The sequence below is a fragment of the Strix uralensis genome, chromosome 27 (genome assembly GCF_047716275.1).
Source record: "Strix uralensis isolate ZFMK-TIS-50842 chromosome 27, bStrUra1, whole genome shotgun sequence".
NCBI lineage: Eukaryota > Metazoa > Chordata > Aves > Strigiformes > Strigidae > Strix > Strix uralensis.
This window is the reverse complement of record NC_133998.1, coordinates 6,171,183-6,194,748: the sequence shown is the minus strand read 5'-3', so window position 1 is coordinate 6,194,748 and position 23,566 is coordinate 6,171,183. Positions and strand designations below refer to the sequence as shown.

The following is a 23,566-nucleotide window of genomic DNA, read 5'->3' as shown; positions in this document are numbered from 1 at the left end:
GGGGTGACGTCCGTGCTCTGCCTTCCGCGTGCTGCGGCCGCTTCGGCTCAGCTTCGGCTGCCTCGCGGAGGTTCTGGTTTGTGACTTACTGCGACGGGAAATACACCGCGGGAAAGGGGGGGTAATGCAAACCCGTGGCACTTCAGCTCTCCTTCCCTGCTGCGTGCTGCTGAAGTTGCTGCTCTTTCAAGCTCTTCTTGGCTAAAAGGTTTCGGAGACGGATACCTTCTGTGCAGAACCGGCTCTAGGCCCTTGTGTCCACGTGAAACTCAGCCCAGGGACAAACCGAATCAACCTCCGCCGAGAGACGAGCCGGCGCTGGTCTGCTGCCCCCCGCTCAGCCCTGCGAGCAGGAGGGGCTCGGGGGCGGGGGGCGAGTGATGTCCTCGGGACGGAGGAGGCACCTGAGGCAACAGCCCGGTGCCACCGGGGAGCAGCTTTGTCACCCGTTCTGCTCTCCCGCTGTGCCTGTAGCACCTGTCCTGCCTTCAAACCTCTGCCTGAGCTGGAGCCGCTGCGCGGCTGCGGGGGGAGGCGGGAGGCGGCAGCAGCTGAAGGGCTGTGGCTGGAACACGAAGACAAGCGCCAGGGACGGACACTCGGCGCTCGGCACGTGGCGGCAGCACCGCTCCCCAGGCCGGGACGGTGACTTCGGGCTCCATCGCTGCTGCTCTTGGGTCCCACCTTGGGCCAGCGGCCCGGAGCAGCCTCCCCGTGCCCCCCCCGGAACAGCAGCGGCCCTTGGCCCCTGGCACGGCGCAGGGCTCCGTCCCCCGGCCGGGCGGCTCCTCTCGTGCTGCCGCCCTGCCCCTCGCCTTGGGCCGCGCTGCCAGCGGGAAGCGGCAGCTGGAGGAGGAGGAGCAGCAGGTGGAGGAGGGTCTGTCCCCCGCACAGGACCCGTGTAGCGGTTCTCTGCGCCCCCGCGTTATACCCCGTTCCCCGCCTTCCTGGAGGCTGCGGCCCCTTTAAGAGAAGTGAGGGCGGAAGCGCTGCCTGAGGCCGCGGGGGGCGGGGCTTGGCGCCACTTCCGCCCCGCCGCTGCTCTCGCGAGATCCGCCGCTTCCGCCCTGCGCGCGGCCTTTTCCGAGGAGACGCGGCCAAGATGGTGGGTGCGGGCGGCGGGACCGGCGGCGCCAATCGGGCTCCATCTCCCGCGGAGGGGGCCGCCGGGGGCCGGGGGCGCCGAGACCGGCGCGGCCTCTTCCCTGGGGGGCGGGGGGTTGCCCCGGCCGGGTTAGGCCTCAGCGCGGCGGGAGCGGTTCCCTGGGCCCGGCCCCCCCCCGGCCGGGTTAGGCCTCAGCGCGGCGGGAGCCCGTTTCTCCGGGGCTGGTCGCGGCGGTGCTGAGGGAGTCGCGGGGTCGGCGGGAGGAAGCCGGGGGGGGGTTGGGCGTCCTGCGGGGCTCGGTGCTTGCGGCCTTTCCCGTGTGTGTGGTGGGGGGGGGTGAACGCGGCCCGGGGCGGCCCTGACACCCCCCTCGCTCCCTCCCGGTTGCAGGCGGAGGTGGAGCAGAAGAAGAAACGAACCTTCCGCAAATTCACCTACAGGGGGGTGGACCTGGACCAGCTCCTCGACATGTCCTAGTAAGAGCTGTCAGGGGCCTGTCCTCGCGCTCGGGCTGCGTTTAAAAAAAACCCCACGGGTTTGGGTGGTTTTGCAGTTCTGTGTCTGGGCTGTTTGAGGCCCCTGAGTGGGGCCCGCGGCCGGGGCGGGGTCCCGGGGGGGCTCCAGGCGCTCAGTCTCTCCGTCCCTCACAGCGAGCAGCTGATGCAGCTGTACAGCGCCCGGCAGCGCCGGCGCCTCAACCGCGGCCTCCGCCGCAAGCAGCACTCGCTGCTGAAGCGGCTGCGTAAGGCCAAGAAGGAGGCACCGCCCATGGAGAAGCCGGAGGTGGTGAAAACCCACTTGCGGGACATGATCATCCTCCCCGAGATGGTGGGCAGCATGGTCGGCGTCTACAACGGCAAAACCTTCAACCAGGTGGAGATCAAGGTGAGGCGGCGCGGCGGCGCCTCACGCTGGGCCGAGCTCAGCGGCCTGAAGGCCTCTGTGTTAGTTTTTTCACGCTTTGTGTAATCCTGCTCCTGCCCTGTGGCTGAGCGGGAGGTCGAGGCTCCTTCTTGGGGCAAAGCTGGTGTTGAGGGACGCCCAGGAGTGTCCGAGGGACACCCAGAAGTGTCCAGGGGATGCCCAAAAGTAGCCAAAGTGTCCAAGGGACGCCCAGAAGTGTCCAGGGGATGCCTAAAAGTGTCCCAAGGGACACCCGGAAGTGTCTGAGGGATGCTGGAAAGTGTCTGATGTGTCCAAGGGAGGCCCAAAAGTGTCCAAAGTGTCCGAGGGACCCTCAGAAGTGTCCAAAGTGTCTGAGGGATGCCCTGAAGTGTCCAAGGGGGAGGCCCAAAAGTGTCCCAGAGACGCCTGAAAGCATCCAGAGTGTCCAAGGGACACGCAGAAGTGTCCCAAGTATCCCAGGGGTGCCCCAAAGTGTCCCAAGTGTCTGAGGGACGCCCAAAAGCGTCTGCCCTGAGGACGGGCTCCTCACAGGGGGGTCTCGAGGCTTCACTGCGGTGTGGAAGTAACAAACGTGGTTACGAGCGTGTGTGGGGAGGGCCGGGGCCCCGCGCTGGCTCCCTGCCTGCTGACACCCGATGAAACGGATCCGTGAGGTTTCCGGGGAGTGGAATAACCCGCGGGGGGTGTGACCTGATACCTCTGCCGGGATCAAATGGTGTTTTCTGTGGTAAATGCGACCAGTGCACCAGAAAGCCCCCGAGGCTGGTGCGTCCCCTCTCCCGGGTGGCTGGGGGCTCCTGGGGGGGCAGAGGGACCCCCTGACCTGCTGAACCCCCCCATCTCCGCGCGGAGCCAACTGCAGCGGAGCCTCTGCCCGCGCGGGGACCAGGGTTGTAACTGGGGGCTCCGGGGAGGCCGGTGGCCAGTGGCCCTGGGCCAGGCCGCCGCCTCCAGCGCGGGTCTCTCCTCTTCCAGCCCGAGATGATCGGCCACTACCTGGGGGAATTCTCCATCACCTACAAGCCGGTGAAGCACGGCCGGCCCGGCATCGGCGCCACCCACTCCTCCAGGTTCATCCCGCTGAAGTAACGCAGGAGCCTTTTCCACCTGTAAATAAAGAAATTTCTGCCAGCTGCCTCGTGGCCGAGCGGTTTGCGGGGCCGTGGGCTGGGCCGGGGCACGGGCGAGCAAAGCTGCTGTCTTCACCATTCCGTGTTTTCCTGAAGATTTCCTCTTTTTTTTTTTAGCACATTTTTCAGCAAACACTTCTTTTCAAGGGGTTTATTAATGAAATTCCTCGTCCTTCGCTGGGAAGCGAATGGTGTGTCCATATTCTTGATGGTGCTTCATCTGTTTGACTTAATTTGTGGCGTTTCAGTGACGCTGGGAGCGCGGTGAAGCGTGAGCTCGCTGCGAGCTTAGCCCTGGAGGTAGAGAAAATGGGGGGGGGGGCTGTTCCCTGGGGGTTCGGAGCCAGCCCCTCTCCTGGGGGAAGCAGCTGAGGACGTGTCGCAGGACGCCGAGACCCCAAACAATTAGTTTTTCATCTTAAATTTGGGATTCTGAAGGGTTTTGGTGTCTGTTGCCTCAGGGTGGTGGCGGCTGGTGGTTCACAGCCTGGGCTGGGGGCGGGACGGGGAGAAGCTGCTCCTCGGGATGGGGTTGGGTGACCCTGGGTGGGTGATTCTGGGCAGATGATGCCGGGAGGGTGATCCCAGGTGAGTTGTCCCGGGTGAGTTGTCCTGGGTGGATGATCCTGGGTGAGTTATCCCGGGTGGATGATCTAGTCAGGGCCAGGAGCTGCCCCGTGGCCTGGGCCCAGCCTAAGGAAACCCAGCCAGCACCTGGTGCCTGAGCGGAGCCGCTGTCAGGGATGGGGGGGGACAGGGGCGACTGCCCAGGGTGTGGTGGTGACCCCCACTGCGAGGAGCCAAAAGCCCCCGGGCCGAGTCCCCAGCCGCTGCAGTGCTGAGGCCCGGCGCTGCCGCGCTCTGTGAACCCATGGCCAGAGGTGACAGAGAGGCCGTTTGTCACCGTCCCCGCTGTTCCGGGCACGTTTGTTCCCCGGTTTTCCTCCCCGCTGTCGCCGCGTCGGCACCAACAGCACCACCCTGCCCCGACACGTCGCGGTGGCGGGCGCTGGCACAGGCTGCGCCGGGAAAACCTCACGGGCAGAGTTGCAGGCACATGGCCACGGCCTCCCGCGCCGGGGACGGTGGCAAATGGTCTCATCCCAGTTTTACTGGGACCGAACGGCCGCACCTTTGCCCCGTGAGGCCTCGGCACGCGGAGCCGCTGGGCTCAGCATCGGCCCGGGCTGCTCATGGAGGGGACGGGGACAGCAGGGGCCGTGCCTGGGGACACGCCACGCTCCAGGGTGGCTTCGGCTCGGCCCCGCCTCTGACCCAGGGAGTGTTACGGGTCACTCGGGGCCTGGCGCCAGCCCTTGGGGTCTCCTAAAGACACCCCAGCCCTTTCCGCCTCCCCGGTGATGCCGCAGCACGGCTGGGGCCGGTTGTCCCTTGGGGAAGGTCTCACAGGGCTCCGGGTCCCATTTAAGCAATGTGACCCCGATGATCCTTGTGCGGCTCCTGCTGGCGGGGGGGGACGGGGCTGGGGTCACTCTGCCTGGTTGGGGCCGTGTGTGAACCCTCAGCCCGGCTCCGGCCCCCTGGGCCAGCCCTGGGGAGTTGCCAGGATGATGACACCAAGATGGTGACACCAGGATGGTGACACTGGGACAGACGGTGGCACAGGGATGGTGATGCTGGGACAGACGGTGACACCGGGAGAGCCAGGGTGCCCCAGCTGGGAGGGGGGTGCCAGGGGTGCACAGACAGGTCACGGCCACGGGCAGAGCAGCAGGATCCGGCCCGGGGCAGGATTCGGCCCCAGGTTGTGTCCAGCCGGTCCCTGCTCGATGCTGGGGGGGGGTGGAGCTGATCGGCCGGGGGGTCCTGCTCCTCCCGGGGTGATGCCGGGGCTCAGCTCTGCACCGGGCAGGGTGCGGCCCCCCCAGGGCTGATCCCCCGGGACACGGTGACACCCCGGGTGACTGGGGGGGGGCAAATTCAGCCCCAGGACAGGGGGAACGGGGCAGCTCCTGCAACCCCCAAGGCTTTGGGAGGGGTTAGAAAAGAGGCGGCGGGGGTGGGGGGGGGGATGGAGACCTCCATGGGCAGCGGGGGGGCCCCTTCTCCCCCCGGCCGGGCACAAACCTGGGGTGGGGGGCGCGGGGACCCCCCCGGCTGCCGCCCTCTAACGGCCGCGGCGCCGCTGGAAAATCCCGGCCGGGAGCGGCGGGGGGGGGCGGGGGCGGGATGCGGCTGCTCGGGGCCGCGCCGGCTCCTCGCCCAGCTCCGCAACGCCGCCGCCGCCGCCGGGGATGAGGTACGGCCGCACCTGCACCCCCCCCCGCACCCCCCCGGCACCCCCCGACCCCCCATCCCCGACGGCAACGGCCGATGCAGCCGCCGGGAATGGGGGGGACCCAGGGGCGGAGGGGGGGGGAGCTGCGCGGTGGGGGCGGGAGGGGCCCCCCGGGGCCGGGAAAGGGGGGGGGGGGGTGTCAGGGTGCGGTGCCGGGTTGTGGGGGGGCTGGATGCGGCCGGGGGGGCCCCGATCTTCGCCTTCTCCCCACCCCGCAGCGGAGGGACCCCCCGGCCCTGGCTGCGCTGAATCGGCGCTGCGCTGCGCTGCGGCGGGCGCGGCTCGGTCCCGGGGGGTCGGGGGGGAATTGGGGGATCGGGAGGGATCGGGGGGTCCGGGGGGGGGTGTGTCGGGCAGCATTTAGCCCCCGCGTCCCGCATCCCCGGCTGCGGGGACAAAGGCCGGACAATGCCGGGGCTCTGCGGGGGGGGCAGCACCGACCGTCCCCGTCCCCATCCTGCGGGCAGGGCGATGGGGGGCAGCGGGGACCGCGGCTGGGAGGGGGGGGGTGTCCCCACTGGGGTGGCACATCTCCCCCCAGAGCCCCTCCCGGGGGTCCTCGCCCAAACCGCTCCCGGGGCGGGGGGGGGGGGGGGCAGGCCAGGAGGCTGGGGCTGAACCCCGGACCTGAAGCCCTAAATCTGCACCCCAAATCCGCATCCCCCCCCGCAACCCTGCCCCTCAAAAATCTCAGCCTCTAAACCAGCACCTCAGCCCCACCCAAGGCGGGGGGGGGATCCTGTGGGTCCCCGGGCAGGGGCGTCCCCAGCCCCCCGTGGATGTGGGGGTGCGAGGGGGGTGCAGCCCCGGGTGGGGGCTGGTGACGTTCTGGCCCCGGTGCACACGGGCTGGGGCGTGGGGTGGGCGTGGGGGTCCCTGCATGGGGGTGTCTCTGCTGGGGGCAGGGGGGCCCCCATCGCTCACCCCACTGCAGCCCTGCCAGGGCCCCCAAGGCCGTGACACGCGTGTGCATGCGTGTGCATGCAGCATACGTGTGTGTGCACACGCGTGGGGGGGGTGCGTGGGAGCAGCCGCTGGGCGGGGGGGATGTGGGTGCTGCGGGGGGGGGCGTGGGGAGGGAGCGGGTCCCCTGTGCCCGTGTCCCTACGTGTGCCCCCACGTGCCCCTGGGGCTGCGTGTGCGGGGCTGGCCTGGTGCTCCCCAGGGGGGGGTTGGATTTTTTTGCTGTGGTCGGGGGGTCCCCGGGGCCACCGCGCGTGGCCGGGTCGATCAGCGGGAGCTGGTGACAACACGCTGTTTGTTTAACGTCCCCGGGGGCTCCGGGGGCCGCAGCCGGTCGGGGGGCTCAGATGTGGCTTCTGGCGGAGGCGGCTGCGCCCGCCTGACACCGCAGCGCTGGGACCAACTGTGGTCCCCGGCCTTGTCCCCATCCCCGTCCCCATCCCCAGCGCTGCCCAGGGGGTGCGGGGAGCAGGGGATGCGCGGGGTGCGGGGCTCCCCCAGCCCTGCCCAGGCCAAGGCTTGGGGCGGGGGGGCGGGTCGCGGTTCGGTGCCATGAGGCTGCAGCATCTGCCGGGTGGATCAGGCCCTGCCAGCCCTCGGCCAGGCCGGGGGTGCCCTGAGCAGCTGTTGGGGGTCGGAGGAGCGGGAGGGGTCCCCATGAGCCACCACAGCCCCCCAGGGCGTTGCCCCCAGCCCCCTCATGGCCCTGCCTGGGATCCAGCCCGTGGGGGGGACACCGGTTCCGTGGGACAGTGACCGTCACGATGCTGGAGCGTGGGCTGCAGGAGCTGGAGCTGCAGCCCTGTGCCCCCCCCTCCTTCCCGCAGCCCTGTGCCTCCCCCCCACTTCCCGCAGCCCTGGCCCCCCCTTTCCCGTTGTGTCTAGACGCTTCGCAAATGCAGGTGCTGCCGCGCCAGCCCCTCCCCGCAGGCTGCAGATCCCCAGCGCTGCTGCAGGCCGCTGCGCTCAGCCCCCCCCCCGCCAGGGGACGTGGGGGTCCAGAGCCCAGACTGCCCCCCCCAGCCCCCCCAGGCTCCCCCCCAGCCAGGGCAGGAGTGGGGCAGGAGCTGGGGTGAGGCTGGGGGGGGGGGAGCGGGGCTGGTGGCATGGGGTGCCCCAGCTCTGCATCTGCACTGACAGCCCCCCCCCGACCTGCGGGGGGGTCCCACAGACTGGCCACCGCCCCACTGAGGGGCTGCAGCAGCCCCCAGGCCCTTTCAGCCCCAGCAGCATCCCACCGCCTGCAAAGTGAAGCTGTCACCGCAGAGCTGGGGAGGGGGGGTCCCGGGGAGCAGGGGGGGGGAAGCACCTTTGTGCCTCAGTTCCGCCCCCCCGCCAGTGCTGGTGCCATGGGGTGTCCAGCAGCCGAACGGCCCAGCCCATCCTGACCCGCCGCAGCATGACACAGCGCGGGGGGGGCGGGCGGAGCACCCCGACATGGCGCAGGGTGGGGGCACCCCGTGGGCAGCCGCGGGGGAGGGGGCTCAAGCAGCACCCACCTCCCAGCTCAGCCGGGGGGTCCCGACTCGGGGCAGTTGGGGTGGCGATGAGAGGTTTGGGGTACCGGGGGTGGGGACACGTTCCCCTGCAGGTGCGGGACCCCCCCGCCGGGTTTCATCCTCACCCCGCTGTGTCCCACAGTCCTGAACGCCCCCCACCCCCCCCGTGTCTGGTGGGTGCTCAGGAAGGGCCAAGGACCGGCCTGTGCTGCCCCATCCTCTGTCGCCATAGCAACGGGAGGCCGTGCTCAGCCCGCAGCCCGCATCCCTCACCCATCTTCCCGCATCCTCTATCCCGCATCCCTCCCCCTGCATCCCGCATCCCGCATCCCTCCCCCCATCCCTCCTCCCGCATCCCTCATTGTCCATCCCGCATCCCACACCTGCAGCCCGTGTCCTCACCCCCCCCCATCCCACACCCCCATCCTTCCGCCGCCACCCACCCCTTGCGCCCCCACCCTCACCCTCCGCCCCGGCCCCCCGCTTTACCCCTCCCAGGGGTTATTTCCCTCCTGGGGGGTTATTTGCTGCCTGGGCAGTGGTTGCAGGGGGGGATTTGGACTGTGGGGTCTTTGTCTCCCTCCAGACGCGTGGCAGAGCCGGGGGGTGGGGAGGGGGTGGCACACCCAGCTGGGGCAGGATGGGGGGCGTCCCCCAGCTGGAGTGGGGTGCAGGGATGAAGGAGCAGTTTGGGGTGGGGGTCTGGGATGGCTTCTGGGGTGGGAAGGACATCAGTGGGCCTTGGGGAGGGTGCTGGGTCCCACTGCTGCCTCTGTGCTGGAGTGGGGGGGTTGGACACCCCCCCCCCCCCCCCCCCCCCCCCCCCAAAGGGCTCCCAGGGCGTTCGGGAGCCTCCGTGGGGCAGCTTTGGGTGGGCCAGGACACACGGGGGGTCGATCTCTGCCGCCGTCCCTGACCCAGCTGCGGCCGGGGGACGGGCCCCATCCAGCCCCTGGATGCAGGGGCTTTGCAGTGGGGTGGGGGGAGAAGGGGACACCCCCCCCTTCCACCATGCACCCCCCCCAGTCTGTGCACACCCATCGCACGCACACTCGTGCACACACGTGGCTCTGACGAGGGTGGTGGGGGGCCCTCGCGCTCTCAGCCGCCAGCCTGACACTCTGGGGGGGTGATGAGGGGTCCCCAGCCCCGGCCCTCCCCATGCCTGCGTGTGCCGGCACCGTGTGTGCCCCCCCCGGCAGGTGCGAGGGGCGGCCGCGGGCACTGCGGCAAGGAGGAGGTTTGGGGGGGGGGCCGGGGCCGGCTGGTGGGGGGTCAGGGGGGATGGGGGCGGTGGAGGGGGCAGAGTGGGGCTGGGGGCGCTGCCGGGGGGGGCTGGGGCCGGCCCTGCTGCGGGGGGGGTGAAGCGGGAGATGGTTCAGGGAAGGAGAAGACAAAAGCGAGACAAAGGGGGAAGGGAGCGGAGGGCTGAGCTGCTGCGGAGGATGGAAATCAGGCAGGGGCTGGGGGGGGCGCTGGGGGGGGCCGGGGCTGCCTTGCCTGCGGGGGAACGGGGCCGGACACCCCCCCCCGTGCTGGGGTTGTCCCTTCTGGGAGGCTTTGGGGGGGCACCGCTTTTGCAGGACAGCCGGGGCGGGGGGGGGGATGCATGGTGAGGGTCTCCCAGGCCAAGCTGCGATCCTGGGTGGGTGGTGGGGTGCTGGGGGGGCAGTGAGGGTGCTCAGGGGGGGGCAGGCTGCCCACCTTCCCCCCCCACACCCTGCAGGCGCTGGAGGAGGTGAAGATGTCCGGCTCCATCGCCTCGTACGACCAGCTGGTGCGGCAGGTGGAGGCGCTGAAGAAGGAGAACAGTCACCTCCGGCGGGAGCTGGAGGACAACTCCAACCACCTCTCCAAGCTGGAGAATGAGACCTCGGACATGAAGGTGAGGACAAACCCTGGGGCGAGGGCGGGGGGACACACGACACAGACCCCACGCTGGGGCTTCCCCTCCGCATCCCCCCGCCTTGCCCCGACGGCTCCATCCCTGGTTTAGGAGGTCCTGAAGCATCTCCAGGGCAAGCTGGAGCAGGAGGCGCGAGTCATGGTGTCCTCGGGGCAAACGGAGGTCCTGGACCAGCTGAAAGGTGGGTCACAGGCCAGGGAGGGGGGGGGGGGGGCGGGGGGGGGATCCCCGCTAAACCCACCCTCACGCCGCTGTCCCCATCGCCAGCCCTGCAGATGGACATCACCAGCCTCTACAACCTCAAGTTCCCCGCGGAGGCGGCCGGAGGCGGCCGCGGGGCCGAGGACACCCCCCTGCCCCCTGCACCCCACCGCGACGGCGCCGGGGACCTGGGCAGAGCCTCCCTCCGGCTGCTGGAGGAGCTCGACCGGGAGAGGTGATGGGTGGGATGGGGTGGGGGGGGATGCAGGGGGTTGGGGGTGGCCGTTCTGATGTGGGGTGTGTGTGTGTCCCCCCCAGGTGCTTCCTGCTGGGGGAGATCGAGAAGGAGGAGAAGGAGAAGCTCTGGTACTACGCCCAGCTGCAGAGCCTGGCCACGCGCCTGGATGAGCTGCCCCACGTGGAGACGGTGAGTGGGGGGCACCCCACCAACCCCCCAGGGTGCAGGCAGGACCCTGCACCCCCCCTTACGGCGTGTGTGTGTCCCCCACTTTACCCCCCCCCCAGTTCTCCATGCAGATGGATCTCATCCGGCAGCAGCTGGAGTTCGAGGCGCAGCACATCCGCGCGCTGATGGAGGAGCGCTTCGGCACGGCCGACGAGATGGTGCAGCGGGCGCAGGTCGGGGGGGGGCAGGAGCCGGCCATTCCCCCCCCCACCCCCAACCCTGCACCCGCCCTCCTGCTCCCAGGAGGCTCCAGCTGCCCCGTCCCAACAGACTCAACCCCGTGTGCCCTCACACCCAGCGCCGCGCAACCCTGCACCGAGGCCTGTGCACGCTGCACCCAGCCCCCTGCACCCAGCATTTGCACCCTCACACCCAGCTCCTTGCACCCTTGCACCCAGTTCCTTACACCTTTTACACCCAGCTCCTTGCACCCAGTTCCTTACACCTTCCACCCAGCTCCTTGCACCCTTGCACCCAGTTCCTGGCACCTTTACACCCAGCTCCTTACACCCAGCTCCTGGCACCCTGACACCCAATTCCTTGCACCCTCACACCCAGCTCCTTGCACCCTTACACCAGCTCCTTACGCCCTTGCACCCAGCATTTGCACCCTTGCACCCACCCACCCCCGTGCCCTCTTGCATCACCTCTGCGCACCCCCAAGGCCACCTTCAGCCCTGCGCACCCTCACGCCTGGCTCTGGGGGTACCGGGGGCCCCGGGGGGGGTATGGGGGGTGTCCTGGCCCCCCGCTGACACCCGCTGTGCCCCCCCAGATCCGGGCATCCCGGCTGGAGCAGATCGACAAGGAGCTGATGGAGGCGCAGGACAAGGTGCAGCAGCCGGAGCCGCAGGTGACGGGGCCGGGGGCCACCTCGGGGTCTGTCCCTGCGGAGGGTGGAGGAGGGGGCCAGCACAGCCCCCCCCCGCCATTGTCCCCGCACTGTCCCAGTCACCCGCCGGCGCGGCACAGCCAGGGCTTTGTGTGGCTCGGGCACCGTGAAATGGGCAGTTGCCATGGAGATGAGAAGTAGGCCATGGCGCGGCGGGCGGGCGCGGGGGCTCCCGCAGCATCTGCCGGACGCCAGAGCTGCCAGGGCGGGCACCCCCCATCGCCACGGCCCCGCCAGCACCCACAGCTGCCCCAGCACCCACAGCTGCCCCAGCACCCACAGTCCCTCCATCACCCCCACCCCCATGATCTTTGGCCCCTCTGTCACCCCCATCCCCTCCATCACCCCCAGCTCCTCCATCACCTCTGGCCCCTCCATCACCCCCAGCCCTTCCGTCGCCCCCAGCCCCGCCGTCGCCCCAGCCAGCCCCACATCCCGCACAGCCCCTCCCTTGCCGCCCCCCGCAAGCAGCTCCGTGGGCTCGGCCCTGGCACAGTCCACGCCGCCCACCCCGCTCGCCTCACCCACACTCTTCCTTTCCCGATCCTGCGGCTCTGGCAGCGCCCCCCCCCCCCCCCGATCAGCCCCGATTCTGGCTTAAAATACAACCCCGGCACTGACGAAAGCAGCAATTGCACCGATGGGGGAAACGCTGCCGGATTTAATGGCACCAGTGGGCTCCTGAAAAGCGGGGAGGGGCCGGGGGTGGGTGGGCGAGGGCGGCGCGTTGCAACCCGGCCCCATCTGCCCCCTCCTCTGCAGCTCTGCGGGAAGGTGCCGGGCGTGGAGGGGGACGGCAGCCTGGACCCCCCCACGCACCCCGAGGAGGGGGGCAGCAGCCTGGGCAGCAGCAAGGTGAGGGGCAGCCCCACTGGGCTGGGCTGGTGTGTGTTTGGGGCGGGGGGGGTGTGGCTGTGTGTAACCCCCAGTCCCCCTCCCGCAGGTGGAGGTGGTCTTCTGGCTCCTGTCCATGCTGGCCACGCGGGACAAGGACGACATGTCCCGCACGCTGCTGGCCATGTCCAGCTCGCAGGAGAGCTGCTTGGCCATGCGCAAGTCGGGCTGCCTGCCCCTGCTCATCCAGATCCTGCACGACTCGGACGGAGAACCGGGCCCCCCCGAGAGCCCCGCCGGGGCCAAGGACGCCCGCATGCGCGCCAACGCCGCCCTGCACAACATCGTCTTCTCCCAGCCCGACGAGGGCCAGGCCAAGAAGGAGATGCGGGTGCTGCACGTGCTGGAGCAGATCCGCTCCTACTCGGAGACGTGCTGGGACTGGCTGCAGATGCAGAGCAGGGACGGGGGCAGAGGCCCCGAGGGCGGCGCGGGTACGGAGCCGAGCGGGGTGCCGGCGGGTGCGCGTGCGGAGGCGGCGGGTGATGGCGGGGACCGTCGGTGCCAGGCCCTGGGGCTGACCCCCGCCTCTCCCCGCAGCGCCGGTGCCCATCGAGCCCCAGATCTGCCAGGCCACCTGCGCCATCATGAAGCTCTCCTTCGACGAGGAGTACCGGCGGGCCATGAACGAGCTGGGTGAGCTGGGCGGGGCGGGGGGATCCATCCCGCTTGCACCACGGCCGTCCCTGCCCACCCTCCTCCCCGGTGCAACAGCAGCAGCGCTGGGGGGGGGCGGTCCAGGGGAGTCCGTTGCCTGAGCCATCCCCTCTCCCATCCCGCAGGCGGGCTGCAGGCAGTGGCCGAGCTGCTGCAGGTGGACTACGAGATGCACAAGATGACCAGTGACCCCCTCAACCTGGCGCTGCGGCGCTACGCCGGGATGGCTCTCACCAACCTCACCTTTGGCGACGTGGTCAACAAGGTTGGGGAGGGGCCGGGGGCTGTGGGGTGGGGAGCGGGGCTGGGGGGAGGCTGCGCCATCGCCCTCACCATCATCATCCTCCCCACAGGCGACGCTGTGCTCCCGCCGGGGCTGCATGGAGGCCATCGTGGCTCAGCTGGGCTCCGACAGCGAGGAGCTGCACCAGGTGGGTGCTGGCAGCGCAGGGGGGATCCCCCGGGGAGGGGGACGGGCAGGGGGACGGTCCCTGCGCCCACCCACCCCGCTTTGCCCTCCCAGGTGGTCTCCAGCATCCTGAGGAACCTCTCTTGGCGGGCTGATATCAACAGCAAGAAGGTGCTGCGGGAGGTGGGCAGCGTGACCGGGCTGACGCGGTGCGCGCTCCACGCCGGCAAGGTGAGCACCGGGGTGGCGGGGGGAGAGCGGGCGCCGGGGCGGCTGGACCGGGGGCTGACGGGAGGGCTGAGAGGAGTGTGTGTGTGTGTCCCCGGGACAGGAATCCACGCTGAAGAGCGTCCTGAGTGCGCTGTGGAACCTGTCGGCGCACAGCACAGAGAACAAAGCCGCTATCTGCGGGGTGGAGGGAGCCCTGGGCTTCCTGGTGAGCACCCTCACCTACAAGTGCCAGAGCAACTCGCTGGCCATCATCGAGAGCGGCGGCGGCATCCTCAGGAACGTCTCCAGCCTCATCGCCACACGGGAGGACTACAGGTGAGGGTCACCACGGGGTGGGGACAGCACTGGGGAGGGTGTCAGGGACCTTCCTGATGGCTGGGGATCCGCCCCCTGTCCCACAGGCAGGTGCTCCGGGACCACAACTGCCTGCAGACGCTGCTGGGGCACCTGCGCTCGCACAGCCTCACCATCGTCAGCAACGCCTGTGGCACCCTCTGGAACCTGTCGGCCCGTAGCCCCCGCGACCAGGAGCTGCTCTGGGACCTGGGGGCGGTCAGCATGCTGCGCAACCTCATCCACTCCAAGCACAAGATGATCGCCATGGGCAGCGCGGCCGCTCTCCGCAACCTCCTCACCAACCGGCCCCCCAAGTACAAGGACGCCGCCGTCGTCTCGCCGGGCTCCTGCATGCCCTCACTCTACGTGCGCAAGCAGAAGGCGCTGGAGGCCGAGCTGGATGCCAAGCACTTGGCCGAGACCTTCGACACCATGGAGAAGCAGAGCCTGAAGAGCCAGAGCGTGAAGAAGCCGACGCGGCACATGGAGAGCCTGGTGAAGGACTACGCTTCTGACTCCGGCTGCTTCGACGATGACGAGGTGCCCAACATCTCCACCGGCGTGGAGACGGCCAGCGCCTCCGTCCTCTCTATGTTCCTCAACTCCTCCTTCCTCCAGGGGCAGGCGCTGCCCCGGGCGCTGGCGCAGAGGCGATGCCCGGAGCCGGAGAAGGACGGCAGCGGCAAACCGGCCGAGCCCAAGAAGCCGCCGCTGCCGGAGGATGACGTCTCACTGGCCGCCGAGAAGTTGGCCAACAAGATCTCCAGCACGGTGGCCAAGATCGACAAGCTGGTGGAGGACATCTCTACCATGCACACGTCCTCGGATGACAGCTTCAGCCTCAGCTCGGAGGACCACTGCCTGGACTGGCAGTACGGCCCCGAGGAGGTGCACGAGGCGCGTGCCCAGTCCTGCTCGCCGTGCCGCCTCTCGGACGCCGGCGGCTTTGCCAAGCGGGAGAGCCTGAGCCGAGCGCACACGCTGCTGCGCCTGAAGAGCGCCTACACCAGCCTGTCCAACGACAGCCTCAACAGCGGCAGCACCAGCGACGGCTACTGCACCAAGGAGCACATGAAGCCCTGCACCAGGGCCGCCTTCCTCGACTACCGGGATGAGCTGCAGCGGTACCAGAAGCGGCCGAGCCGGCTCGACCTCAAGAGCATCCTGGGCAACAAGCCGGAGCGGGGAGAACCCCCCACCCTCAAGGGCAGAGACCCGCCCGAGCCGGACAAGCTGGAGCAGCGAGACCTGCCTGAACGGGCCAAGAAGACGGTGACGTTCCCCAGCCCCAAAGCGCTGGAGAAGGAGCCCGAGTGGAAGAAGGAGGCGGGCAGCAAGCTCTCCCCCGACCCCCAGGTCCGCACCATCAAGCTCTCCCCGTCCTACCAGCACGTCCCCCTGCTCGACAGCCTGGCCAAGAGCGGCGCAGCCACCGGCGCCAGCCACCACCCCTCCCTCCTGGGCAGAAAGCAAGCCTGGCTTCCCCCCACGCTGCTGCAGACAGCCGAGACCTTGAGCAAGATCCCGGAGAAGCTGCCTGCCCACCCGCCGGCCACGGCGGAGCAGGAGTCAGTGCAGAAGTACTCGGTGGAGGACACCCCGATCTGCTTCTCCCGGTGCAGCTCCCTCTCCTCCCTCTCCTCGGCGGATAACGTGCTGGACGGACAGAGCCACAGTGAGAACGACCTGGACAGCGACTCCTCCCTGGAGATCCTGGAGATGGAGGAAGGGGACGGGGAAGGGGAGGACGGGAGGCAGGAGAAGGAGAAGGCTGCGGATCCGGGTCTGGCCATGCCGGTGGGGATTTCCCAACCCATCACCATCCCCTTCCCGAAGCGCGACAAGGTCTTCCTGCGGGAGTCCTCGCCATCGCGCCAGGAGGACCTTACGCCCTCGAGCTCCTCGGAGAACTACATCCAGGAGACGCCTCTGGTGATGAGCCGCTGCAGCTCCGTCAGCTCCCTGGGCAGCTTCGAGAGCCCCTCCATCGCCAGCTCCATCCAGAGCGACCCTTGCAGTGAGATGATCAGCGGCACCATCAGCCCCAGCGAGCTGCCCGACAGCCCTGGGCAGACCATGCCACCCAGCCGCAGCAAGACACCCCTCTTCGAGCTGGGCTGCCAACCCGAGAAGGAGACCAGCCAGTTCAACATCCAGTGGGAGAACAATGTCAAGAAGTTCATGGAGATCACCGACTTCAAGGAGCGCTTCCAGCTGCCCCAGGACCTGGACTCCATGGTCTACTTCACAGTGGAGAAACCCAACGAGAACTTCTCCTGCGCCTCCAGCCTGAGCGCCCTGCCCCTCCATGAGCACTATGTCCAGAAGGACGTGGAACTCAAGCTGATGCCCACCTTCCCAGAGAAGAACAGCCTGAATTTCGCAGCTCACGAGAAGCGGGAGGAGCGGCGGGAGGAGCGGTACCTGGAGGGCCGGCGGCGGGCCGACCGCCCCGAGCCCCCCTCTGATGATGACATCGAGATCCTGAAGGAGTGCATCAGCTCGGCCATGCCTTCCCGCTTCCGCAAGGTGAAGACCTCCCTGCTCTCCGGCCAGGTCCTGCACCCCCAGACGAAGAAGCCGGTGCATGTCCCTGTCTACATGCTGGTGCCAGCCCACGCGCACCCCAGCGTCCCCAAGCACCTGCGTGCCACCGCCCGCGACCTCTTCAAGGACGACGACTCCTTCACCGACTCGGCCGATGGGACCCCCGTCAACTTCTCCAGTGCCGCCTCGCTGAGCGACGAGACCCTGCGCTACCCGGCTGCCGAGGATGCTGAGCACCCCCGCGGGCCAGGGCCGGGGGTCCTGCCCGAGGGGCACCGCGAGGTGGGCAGCGCTGCCGCCGTCCCGGCCAGGAGAGCCGCCTCCGGCAGCTCGGCACCCGGGCGGCTGAGCTCAGCCTGCAAGGGGAAAGCAGGGTCGAGCCGTGGCCAAGGCGGGGAGGGGAAGCGGGGCCAGCCCCCCCTGAAGAGTGGACCCAGCCTGGAGCTGGAGGTGGGGAGGAGCAGCAGTTCCCCCGGCAGGAAGGACGTGCCCCAGGAGGACGGGGTGGCCTTCCAGTCGCTGTGCCACACCACGCCGACCGAGGAAGCCGTCTACTGCTTCTACGAGCAGGACTCGGACGAGTTGCCCGAGGCGGGCAGGGAGGTGCCCGGCAGCAGAGCCCAGCCCGGCCGTGCACCCAGGCGGGAGCGCTGGGGCGGCTCCATCCCCCGCAGGGACCCCGAGCCCGGACCCCGGCCAGCAAAGGCGAAGCCGCAGAACAACCTCATCGCCGATGAGACGCCGCCGTGCTACTCCCTCAGCTCCTCCATGAGCTCCCTGAGCGACGCCAACCTCTCCGACGGCGAGGAGCGGGGCCAGCCCTGTGGCAAAACCCCCCGGCCGCGGTCGGCAGCGGCGGCAGGGCAGGCACAGGGAGGGTCCCCCAGCTCCCCCAGCCTCAACTCGGAGGATGACCTGCTGCAGAAGTGCATCGGCTCAGCCATGCCCAAGCGCCGGCGGCCCTCTGCTCGCCGGAGGATGGCGGAGCGCAAGCAGAAGCCGCCGGCTGCTGGCGGGAGGGAACGGAAAGCTGATGCAAGGCATCGCCCCGCCGAGGACACCGGCTCCGACCATGGCTCGGACCTGGACAGCGTGGAGTGGCAAGCCATCCAGGAGGGTGCCAACTCCATCGTCACCTGGCTGCACCAGGCCGCTGCCTCCCTCTCGCGGGAGCCTTCCTCCGAGTCCGACTCCATCCTCTCCTTCATGTCAGGGCTCTCGGTCGGGTCCACCCTGCAGCTCTCCCTGGGCAGGCAGGAGAAGCAGCGAGCCAGCAGCGCGGCCGGCCGGGACGCAGCGAGGAGGGAGCACAGCAAGAGCCGCCCAGAGAGGAAGGATGCGCCGGGTGCCCGTCCCGCCGGCCGCGGAAGCGCCAGGGCGGAGCAGAGCCCGGCGCCCACCAAGCCGGTGCCCAACCTGCCCGTGGTCTTCCGCGGCAGGACCGTCATCTACATGCCCAGCCTGGCCAAGGATGCCCCCAGCCCACGGGCCACTCCGAAGAAAAGCCCCACAGCGAAGCCCGAGGCGCCGCCAGCCAAGAACCTCTCCCTGAGCCAGCAGCGCTCCCGGAGCCTGCACCGGCTGGGCAAACCCCCCGAAACCGGGGACCTGGCGCTGCCCAAGAGGAGCACGACGCCACCCGCCCGCATCGGCAAAGGACCCCCCTCCTCGGGCTCCTCCCGCACCTCCACCCCCTCCCAGCATGGCCCCAAGAAGCTGCCGTCACCCTCCCAGCTCGCCAAGCCGGCTCCCCCGGCCACGGGCAAGGCAGGCAGCTCGTCCTCCCCACCGGGACCCCCGGCCAGAGCCCCGGCCCCCAAGTCCCCGGCCCCCAAGCAGTCCAAGACGCAGAAGTCGCCCGTGCGCATCCCGTTCATGCAGAAGCCCAGCAGGAAGGTGCTGCCGGGCCGGGGGGCCATGCCGGTGCTGGAGGAGCAGGCGGACGGCGGCAAGGTGCGGAGCGGCAGGCCGGGGGGGCCGGGGGGCAGCCGGCTCAACCTGGTGCGGATGTCGTCCACCCGTTCCAGCGGGAGCGACTCAGACCGCTCCGGTTTCCTGCGCCAGCTCACCTTCATCAAGGAATCCTCCAGCCTGCTGCTGCGGCACCGCACCGAGCTCTCCCCGGCGCAGCCGGCGACCTCGCTGCCTCGCCGCACCTCCCCACAGCGCAGCCGCGCTGCCCTCCCGGCCGTCTTCCTCTGCTCCTCCCGCTGCGAGGAGCTCAAGGCGGCCAAGCCAGCGGCCCCCGGCCCACGGCCCCTCGTCCCCAGAGCCCAGCCCGGTGGCAAAGTCCCCACTGGGGTCAAGCCACCGCGGAGGACCAGCTCCGAGAGCCCGTCCCGGCTGCCGGTGAAGACCAACATCCCCGCACCCGAGCCCTTCAAGAGGTACTCGTCCTCTCCCAACATCAGCGTGGCGCGGAGGACGGGCAGCCCTTCCTCCGTCCTCTCCGCCCGCTCCGAGGCTTCGGCGCGGCGGCGGCAGAGCGAGGCGGTGGCCGGCGGGCAGCCGGCGAAGCCGCCGGTGGTGGTGATGAAGGGCACGTGGCGGAGGATTCGGGACGAAGACATCCCCCACATCCTCAAGAGCACGCTGCCCTCCTCCGCCCTGCCGCTGGCAGGCGCCGGCGAGGAGGAGCGCCCCAGCACCCCTGGCCCCAGGAAGACCAGCGACGCCGTGGTGCAGACCGAGGACTTCTCCACCACCAAGACCAATTCCAGCACCTCTCCCACGCTGGAGAGCCGCGAGGGCCCCCCCCACGCCCGCGCCGCCTGCGATGGCGAAGCTCCAGCCCCTGCCAAGGCCGCCCTGCCCATCTCCTTCGGCCACGAGGCGCCTGCTGGGACCTTCCCCGCCAGCCGGCACGGCTCCCCGAGCAGAGCCGCCCGCGTCACCCCCTTCAACTACGTCCCCAGCCCCATGGTGGTGACAGCAGTGGCCGACAAGGCGGTGGAGAAAATCCAAGCTTGAGCAGCTGCTGCAGCTGAAGCCCTGGTGAGGGTCCCCTGATACCCCCCCGCCCCACAGGACCTGGCCAGAACTCTGCAGGGACGGGGGGACGGTGACACGGGACGGCTGGGGACTGGCGAGTCACCCCACCCCGCTGCCTGCCCCAGCTGTACTGGAGCATCACAGGTCCCAGCACTGAGGACTGGGCAGAGCCAGGGGGACCCGCTGGGCGCTGGGGCTGATGCTTCAACCTGGGGTGAGTCTCGGTGGCCATCTCCTCCCGCTGATGGACACCCCGGGACAATTTGAGGGGTGGCCGTGTGTCCCCATGTCTCCTTGTCCCACTCGCCCGCCTCAGGCAGGGGCTGAACCCTGATCCCACGCGCCACCGCGCCCCAACGCCAGGTCTCCGCCGCATGCTGCAGCTCGTCTCGGCACCAACACCCGGCTCTGCCAGCAATCACAGCTCATTTATTAACGGGGGGACGGGAACGCACGGCTGGATCGATGAGGGGAGAGGCTTCGTGGCAGGAGAGCGCGTGGCCGTGGGGAGACGGGGGCCAGGATCCCCCACTTGTGCTGCTGGAGGCTCCTAATTAAGGTGTGCGGCTGATTGCTAATGGGTAACCCGCAGCCGTGGTGCTTCCCTGGAAAAGGCATGGGAGGAGCTGGGCAGGGGCCCCGCCGGGGTCGTGCCACCGGGCTGGGGAGCTGCCCTGGGAGGGGACGGGGTGCTGAGCTGGCACTGGGGTGCCCAACCCTCAGGGAAGGGTCTGGGGCCCCTCGCCCCCATCCGCAGCCCTCCCAGCATCCCACCGCCGGGGTGGAAGAGCCCTGTCCCAGCTTGCAGGCAGGATCCCGGTGCGTCCCCGTGGACACGAGTCCATCCAGGACTGGATTACGCCCACGGGCGTGGGGGGCTCCCAGCCCCCCAAAGCACCAGGGACACCCCCATTCCTGCTGCCGCTGGCCCTATCTGCCGAGGTTGGCGTGTGCAGGAAGCGCCTCGGCCCAGGGAGGGGATGGGCTGTGAAGGGACCCCCCGAATCCGGGTGCTCCCCGACCCCCCCGGGTGTCTCCCGGTCCTCCCACCCTACGGCTCGCTGCCTGCTTTGGATGGGGTGACCTATGGGCCCCCCCAACACCAGCGCCATGGCGGGGCTGCAGGGACAGAGACGGGGCTATGGGGACACAGGGATACACCTGGAGGGCCGTGGGGCTGCGCAGTGGGGTACACAGGGAGACAGCAGGGCTGTGGGGACATGCGGGGGGTCCCCCAGGATGTGCACAGGGGTTGTGGGGGTGGGCACGTCCTGGGGGACCTCGGCTCTGGCAGCAACTGGGAGGCTGCAGCCAGCACAGCGGGACCCGCGCCCGGGGCTGAAAAAAAGGGGGCAAAGTCCTGGGGGGCAGCGTGTGTCCCCACTCCCGAGTGCCATAAGCGAGCCGAGGATGTGCCAGGAGGGCCAACATCACCCCACACGCTCGGCTGCGGCCCCCGGTTCAAGCCCCACTGCCCAGCCCCGCTGTCGCCCGTCTCTGCTCCACGCGTGCCCGTCGGCCTCAGCCCTCCCCTGCGGACAATCCTGCCGGGTTTCGCGGTGCCCTGCTCCCCCCGTCGCTGTATGTATGTACTAAGGATGTTATTTTACCGGGACTCTGGACAGTATTAAGAATTAAAAGCCAACCTGTGTAAATAGGAAGGGGTGGTCTGTGTGTCCCCTGCGCCCGGGCTGGGGGAGCAGCAGCCCCTCCGCAGCGTTTTCTGGATCCATTTCTTGTGCTTCACAGCCGAGGTGGCGACCGGCGGCTTGAAAGGGTCGGTGGGGTCTGGGCTGCTGAAGGACAGGACACCGGCCACCGCCGGCCGCTTCCCGCACACCAAGGGGCCCCCGGAGTCACCCTGGGTGGAGGTGACAGTGGGGACGGGACCCCAACCAGGGGCTAGGGACCCCCCCATGGCCGGGGGGGCCCCTCACCTCTCTGCTCAGGGTGAATCCCAGAATCATCTGGGTTGGAAAAGCCCTTGAAGCTCCTCCAGTCCCACCATGAACCTCACCCTGACCGTTCCCAACTCCACCAGATCCCTCAGCGCTGGGTCAACCCGACTCTTCAACCCCTCCAGGGATGGGGACTCCCCCCCTGCCCTGGGCAGCCCATTCCAACGCCCAACAGCCCCTTCTGCAAAGAAATCCTTCCTAAGAGCCAGTCTGACCCTGCCCTGGCGCAGCTTGAGGCCATTCCCTCTTGTCCTGGCGCTGGTTCCTTGGCTCAAGAGACTCCTCCCCCCTCTCTGCACCCTCCTTTCAGGGAGTTGCAGAGGGCCATGAGGTCTCCCCTCAGCCTCCTCTTCTCCAGACTAAACCCCCCCAGTTCCCTCAGCCGCTCCCCATCAGACCTGTGCTCCAGACCCTGCACCAGCTCCGTTGCCGTTCTCTGGACACGCTCGAGTCATTCAATGGCCTTTTTGGAGTGAGGGGCCCAAAACTGAACCCAGTCAAGGTGTGGAAATCGAGGTGAGCATCCTCCCCAGATCCCCCCACACCCAGGAATGGTGGCTCGGGGAGGGGGGGACGGAGCTTTGCAGCCACTTGTTCCCCTCGCAAAGCCCTTTGGCCCCCCCCAGCTCCTCACCTTGGAGGGGGCTGAGCCCTTGCGGTGTCCCTGGAAGCAGATCATGGCGGGGGTGATGTCGCCGTTCCAGAAGCGGCTGTTGTTGCACATCCGCGTGTCCAACACCGTGACCTCCAGCTCCTGCAGCGTGGGCGAGAGCCCTCCGTGCCCGCGGGACCCCCAGCCCGCCAAGCTGCACGTCACCCCGGCCACCGGCTCCCGCCCCAGCAGCCCGATGAGCCGCCGCGTCCTGCTCAGCGTCACCGTCCCCTGCAGCTGCGGGCAGGGCAGCGTCAGAGCCCTGGCGGCGGGCGGCTGAGGGTGAGCGCCGAGCGGTGGGAGCGGGGAGATGTCACCAAGCTGTGACATCTCCGAGGTGAGAAGAGGAAATGTCACCCAGCCCCTCGCGCGCGCGGGACGAGCCCGCTGGGCCCCTTCCCCGGCAGCGCTTCCTGGCGCCGCCGCCGCCGCGCCCGCTCCTGCAGCCCCACGGCAAACCCTTCCCCGTGGCCGGCGCGAGCCCAACCTGGAGCAGCAGAAGGTCGTTTTCCAGCGTCCGTCGGTCGTAGCCGGGGTGGGGACAGGCCTCCCGGATGGGGAAGGTCTGCGTGGCCGCCCCGCGCTCCCGCAGGTTGTGCAGCCCCACCACCACCGTCCCGGTGGCCCCCGTCCTGCCCCGCAGCGGGACCCAGCGTTGGTGGGAGCCCGGTGCCAGCCACAGCCCGGTGCTGGCCACACCGAGCCCCCCCACCACCACCATGAGCCCCCCGTCCCTGCACCGGGCAGGATGCAACCGCTGCGGACTCACCCCCGGAGGCAGTGGGCGGCCGTCAGCACCCAGCGCCGGTGCAGCAGCGCTCCCCCGCAGGCGTGGACCCCCCCAAACCGGACAGACACCACGTAGGGCCTGGAGTGGGGTTTGGCCTCGTGTCCCCCGATGACCGACGGCCGGAGCCAGCCCCGCGCTGCCGGGGAGATGAGAGCCTGTCCCTGGTCCTGCCGCCACATCAGCCGCCCCACCAAGAGGCAAAGGCTGGGGGTCCCCCCCCCAGCACCCCCCAGCACCCCCATCCCTGTGAGGCAGCTGCCATGCGGCCAGCGATGCCAAGAGCCCACCGGCCACCCCTGACCCACTGCCCCGGCGCTCACCGGGCCCGGCCAAAGGGAGGGTGAGCAGCAGCAGCAGCCCCAGGCTGCCCCTCGCCCCCATCCTGCGCCCGCCTGCTCCGCGTCCCTCGGTGAAAGCAGAGCGGGGTGGCAGTGGGACACAGACCCCCCGCTCAGGGGGGCAGGAAGGGGAAGAGGCACCCACAGGGTGACGCCTGCGGGAGTGGAAAACCACCCACAGCCACCCCGGTGCTCCCTGGGGTTTTACTTTTGACTTCAGCCCCACCTCGCCGAGCGAAATGAGGGCGCGCGGACAGAAAGTCGCATCTTCAGTTCTCCGAGAAAGGTTTTTGATCAGATTTGTACCAACCCCCAGGCGTGGGGGGGCAACACGTTCCCACCACCTTTATTAGCTGTACAGGACAACTCTGCTATCGCCGCGGGGCTGCAAAACCG

At 69.4% G+C, this 23,566-nt stretch overlaps 3 protein-coding genes across 4 annotated transcripts; 2 read left to right on the top strand and 1 right to left on the bottom strand.

Annotated features, from left to right (window-relative positions):
• The first annotated feature begins 1,047 nt into the window (after positions 1 to 1,047).
• On the top strand, positions 1,048 to 3,142 carry RPS15 (ribosomal protein S15). The gene is made up of 4 exons (XM_074851399.1): positions 1,048 to 1,105; positions 1,496 to 1,581; positions 1,756 to 1,990; positions 2,987 to 3,142. Exons 1-4 carry the CDS (start codon positions 1,103 to 1,105, stop codon positions 3,098 to 3,100), a joined length of 438 nt encoding a protein of 145 aa, XP_074707500.1. The 5' UTR covers positions 1,048 to 1,102; the 3' UTR covers positions 3,101 to 3,142.
• A 2,187-nt stretch (positions 3,143 to 5,329) lies between these two features.
• APC2 (APC regulator of WNT signaling pathway 2) lies at positions 5,330 to 21,093 on the top strand. Of its 2 annotated transcripts, none has more exons than XM_074851395.1 (15): positions 5,330 to 5,401; positions 9,629 to 9,787; positions 9,899 to 9,989; positions 10,076 to 10,244; positions 10,328 to 10,436; positions 10,535 to 10,648; positions 11,251 to 11,307; positions 12,130 to 12,222; positions 12,311 to 12,695; positions 12,802 to 12,897; positions 13,044 to 13,183; positions 13,272 to 13,349; positions 13,442 to 13,558; positions 13,659 to 13,873; positions 13,960 to 21,093. In XM_074851395.1, exons 2-15 carry the CDS (start codon positions 9,647 to 9,649, stop codon positions 19,409 to 19,411), a joined length of 7,257 nt encoding a protein of 2,418 aa, XP_074707496.1. In that variant the 5' UTR covers positions 5,330 to 5,401; positions 9,629 to 9,646; the 3' UTR covers positions 19,412 to 21,093. The 2 variants fall into 2 exon arrangements, with proteins under 2 accessions (XP_074707496.1, XP_074707495.1); XM_074851394.1 differs by having other exon boundaries at positions 11,251 to 11,328.
• On the bottom strand, positions 19,842 to 23,356 carry LOC141935297 (granzyme M-like). Its single transcript, XM_074851396.1, has 6 exons — positions 23,153 to 23,356; positions 22,812 to 22,968; positions 22,530 to 22,674; positions 22,025 to 22,279; positions 21,079 to 21,293; positions 19,842 to 20,037 (listed from the first exon to the last, which is right to left on the bottom strand). Exons 1-6 carry the CDS (start codon positions 23,211 to 23,213, stop codon positions 20,007 to 20,009), a joined length of 864 nt encoding a protein of 287 aa, XP_074707497.1. The 5' UTR covers positions 23,214 to 23,356; the 3' UTR covers positions 19,842 to 20,006.
• Positions 23,357 to 23,566: the final 210 nt, after the last annotated feature.

Excerpts from the sequence above, each read along its gene's own strand:
- RPS15 (XM_074851399.1), top strand. Across the intron at positions 1,582-1,755 it reads CAGCTCCTCGACATGTCCTA|CGAGCAGCTGATGCAGCTGT; the intron begins GTAAGAGCTGTC and ends CGTCCCTCACAG. Across the intron at positions 1,991-2,986 it reads TCAACCAGGTGGAGATCAAG|CCCGAGATGATCGGCCACTA; the intron begins GTGAGGCGGCGC and ends CTCCTCTTCCAG.
- APC2 (XM_074851394.1), top strand. The coding sequence starts at position 9,647 with ATGTCCGGCTCCATCGCCTCGTACGACCAGCTGGTGCGGCAGGTGGAG. Across the intron at positions 9,788-9,898 it reads ATGAGACCTCGGACATGAAG|GAGGTCCTGAAGCATCTCCA; the intron begins GTGAGGACAAAC and ends TCCCTGGTTTAG. Across the intron at positions 10,649-11,250 it reads AGATGGTGCAGCGGGCGCAG|ATCCGGGCATCCCGGCTGGA; the intron begins GTCGGGGGGGGG and ends GTGCCCCCCCAG.
- LOC141935297 (XM_074851396.1), bottom strand. The coding sequence starts at position 23,213 with ATGGGGGCGAGGGGCAGCCTGGGGCTGCTGCTGCTGCTCACCCTCCCT. Across the intron at positions 21,294-22,024 it reads AGGGCTCAGCCCCCTCCAAG|GGTGACTCCGGGGGCCCCTT; the intron begins GTGAGGAGCTGG and ends ACCTCCACCCAG. Across the intron at positions 20,038-21,078 it reads ACCCCTTCCTATTTACACAG|GGAAGCACCACGGCTGCGGG; the intron begins GTTGGCTTTTAA and ends TGCCTTTTCCAG.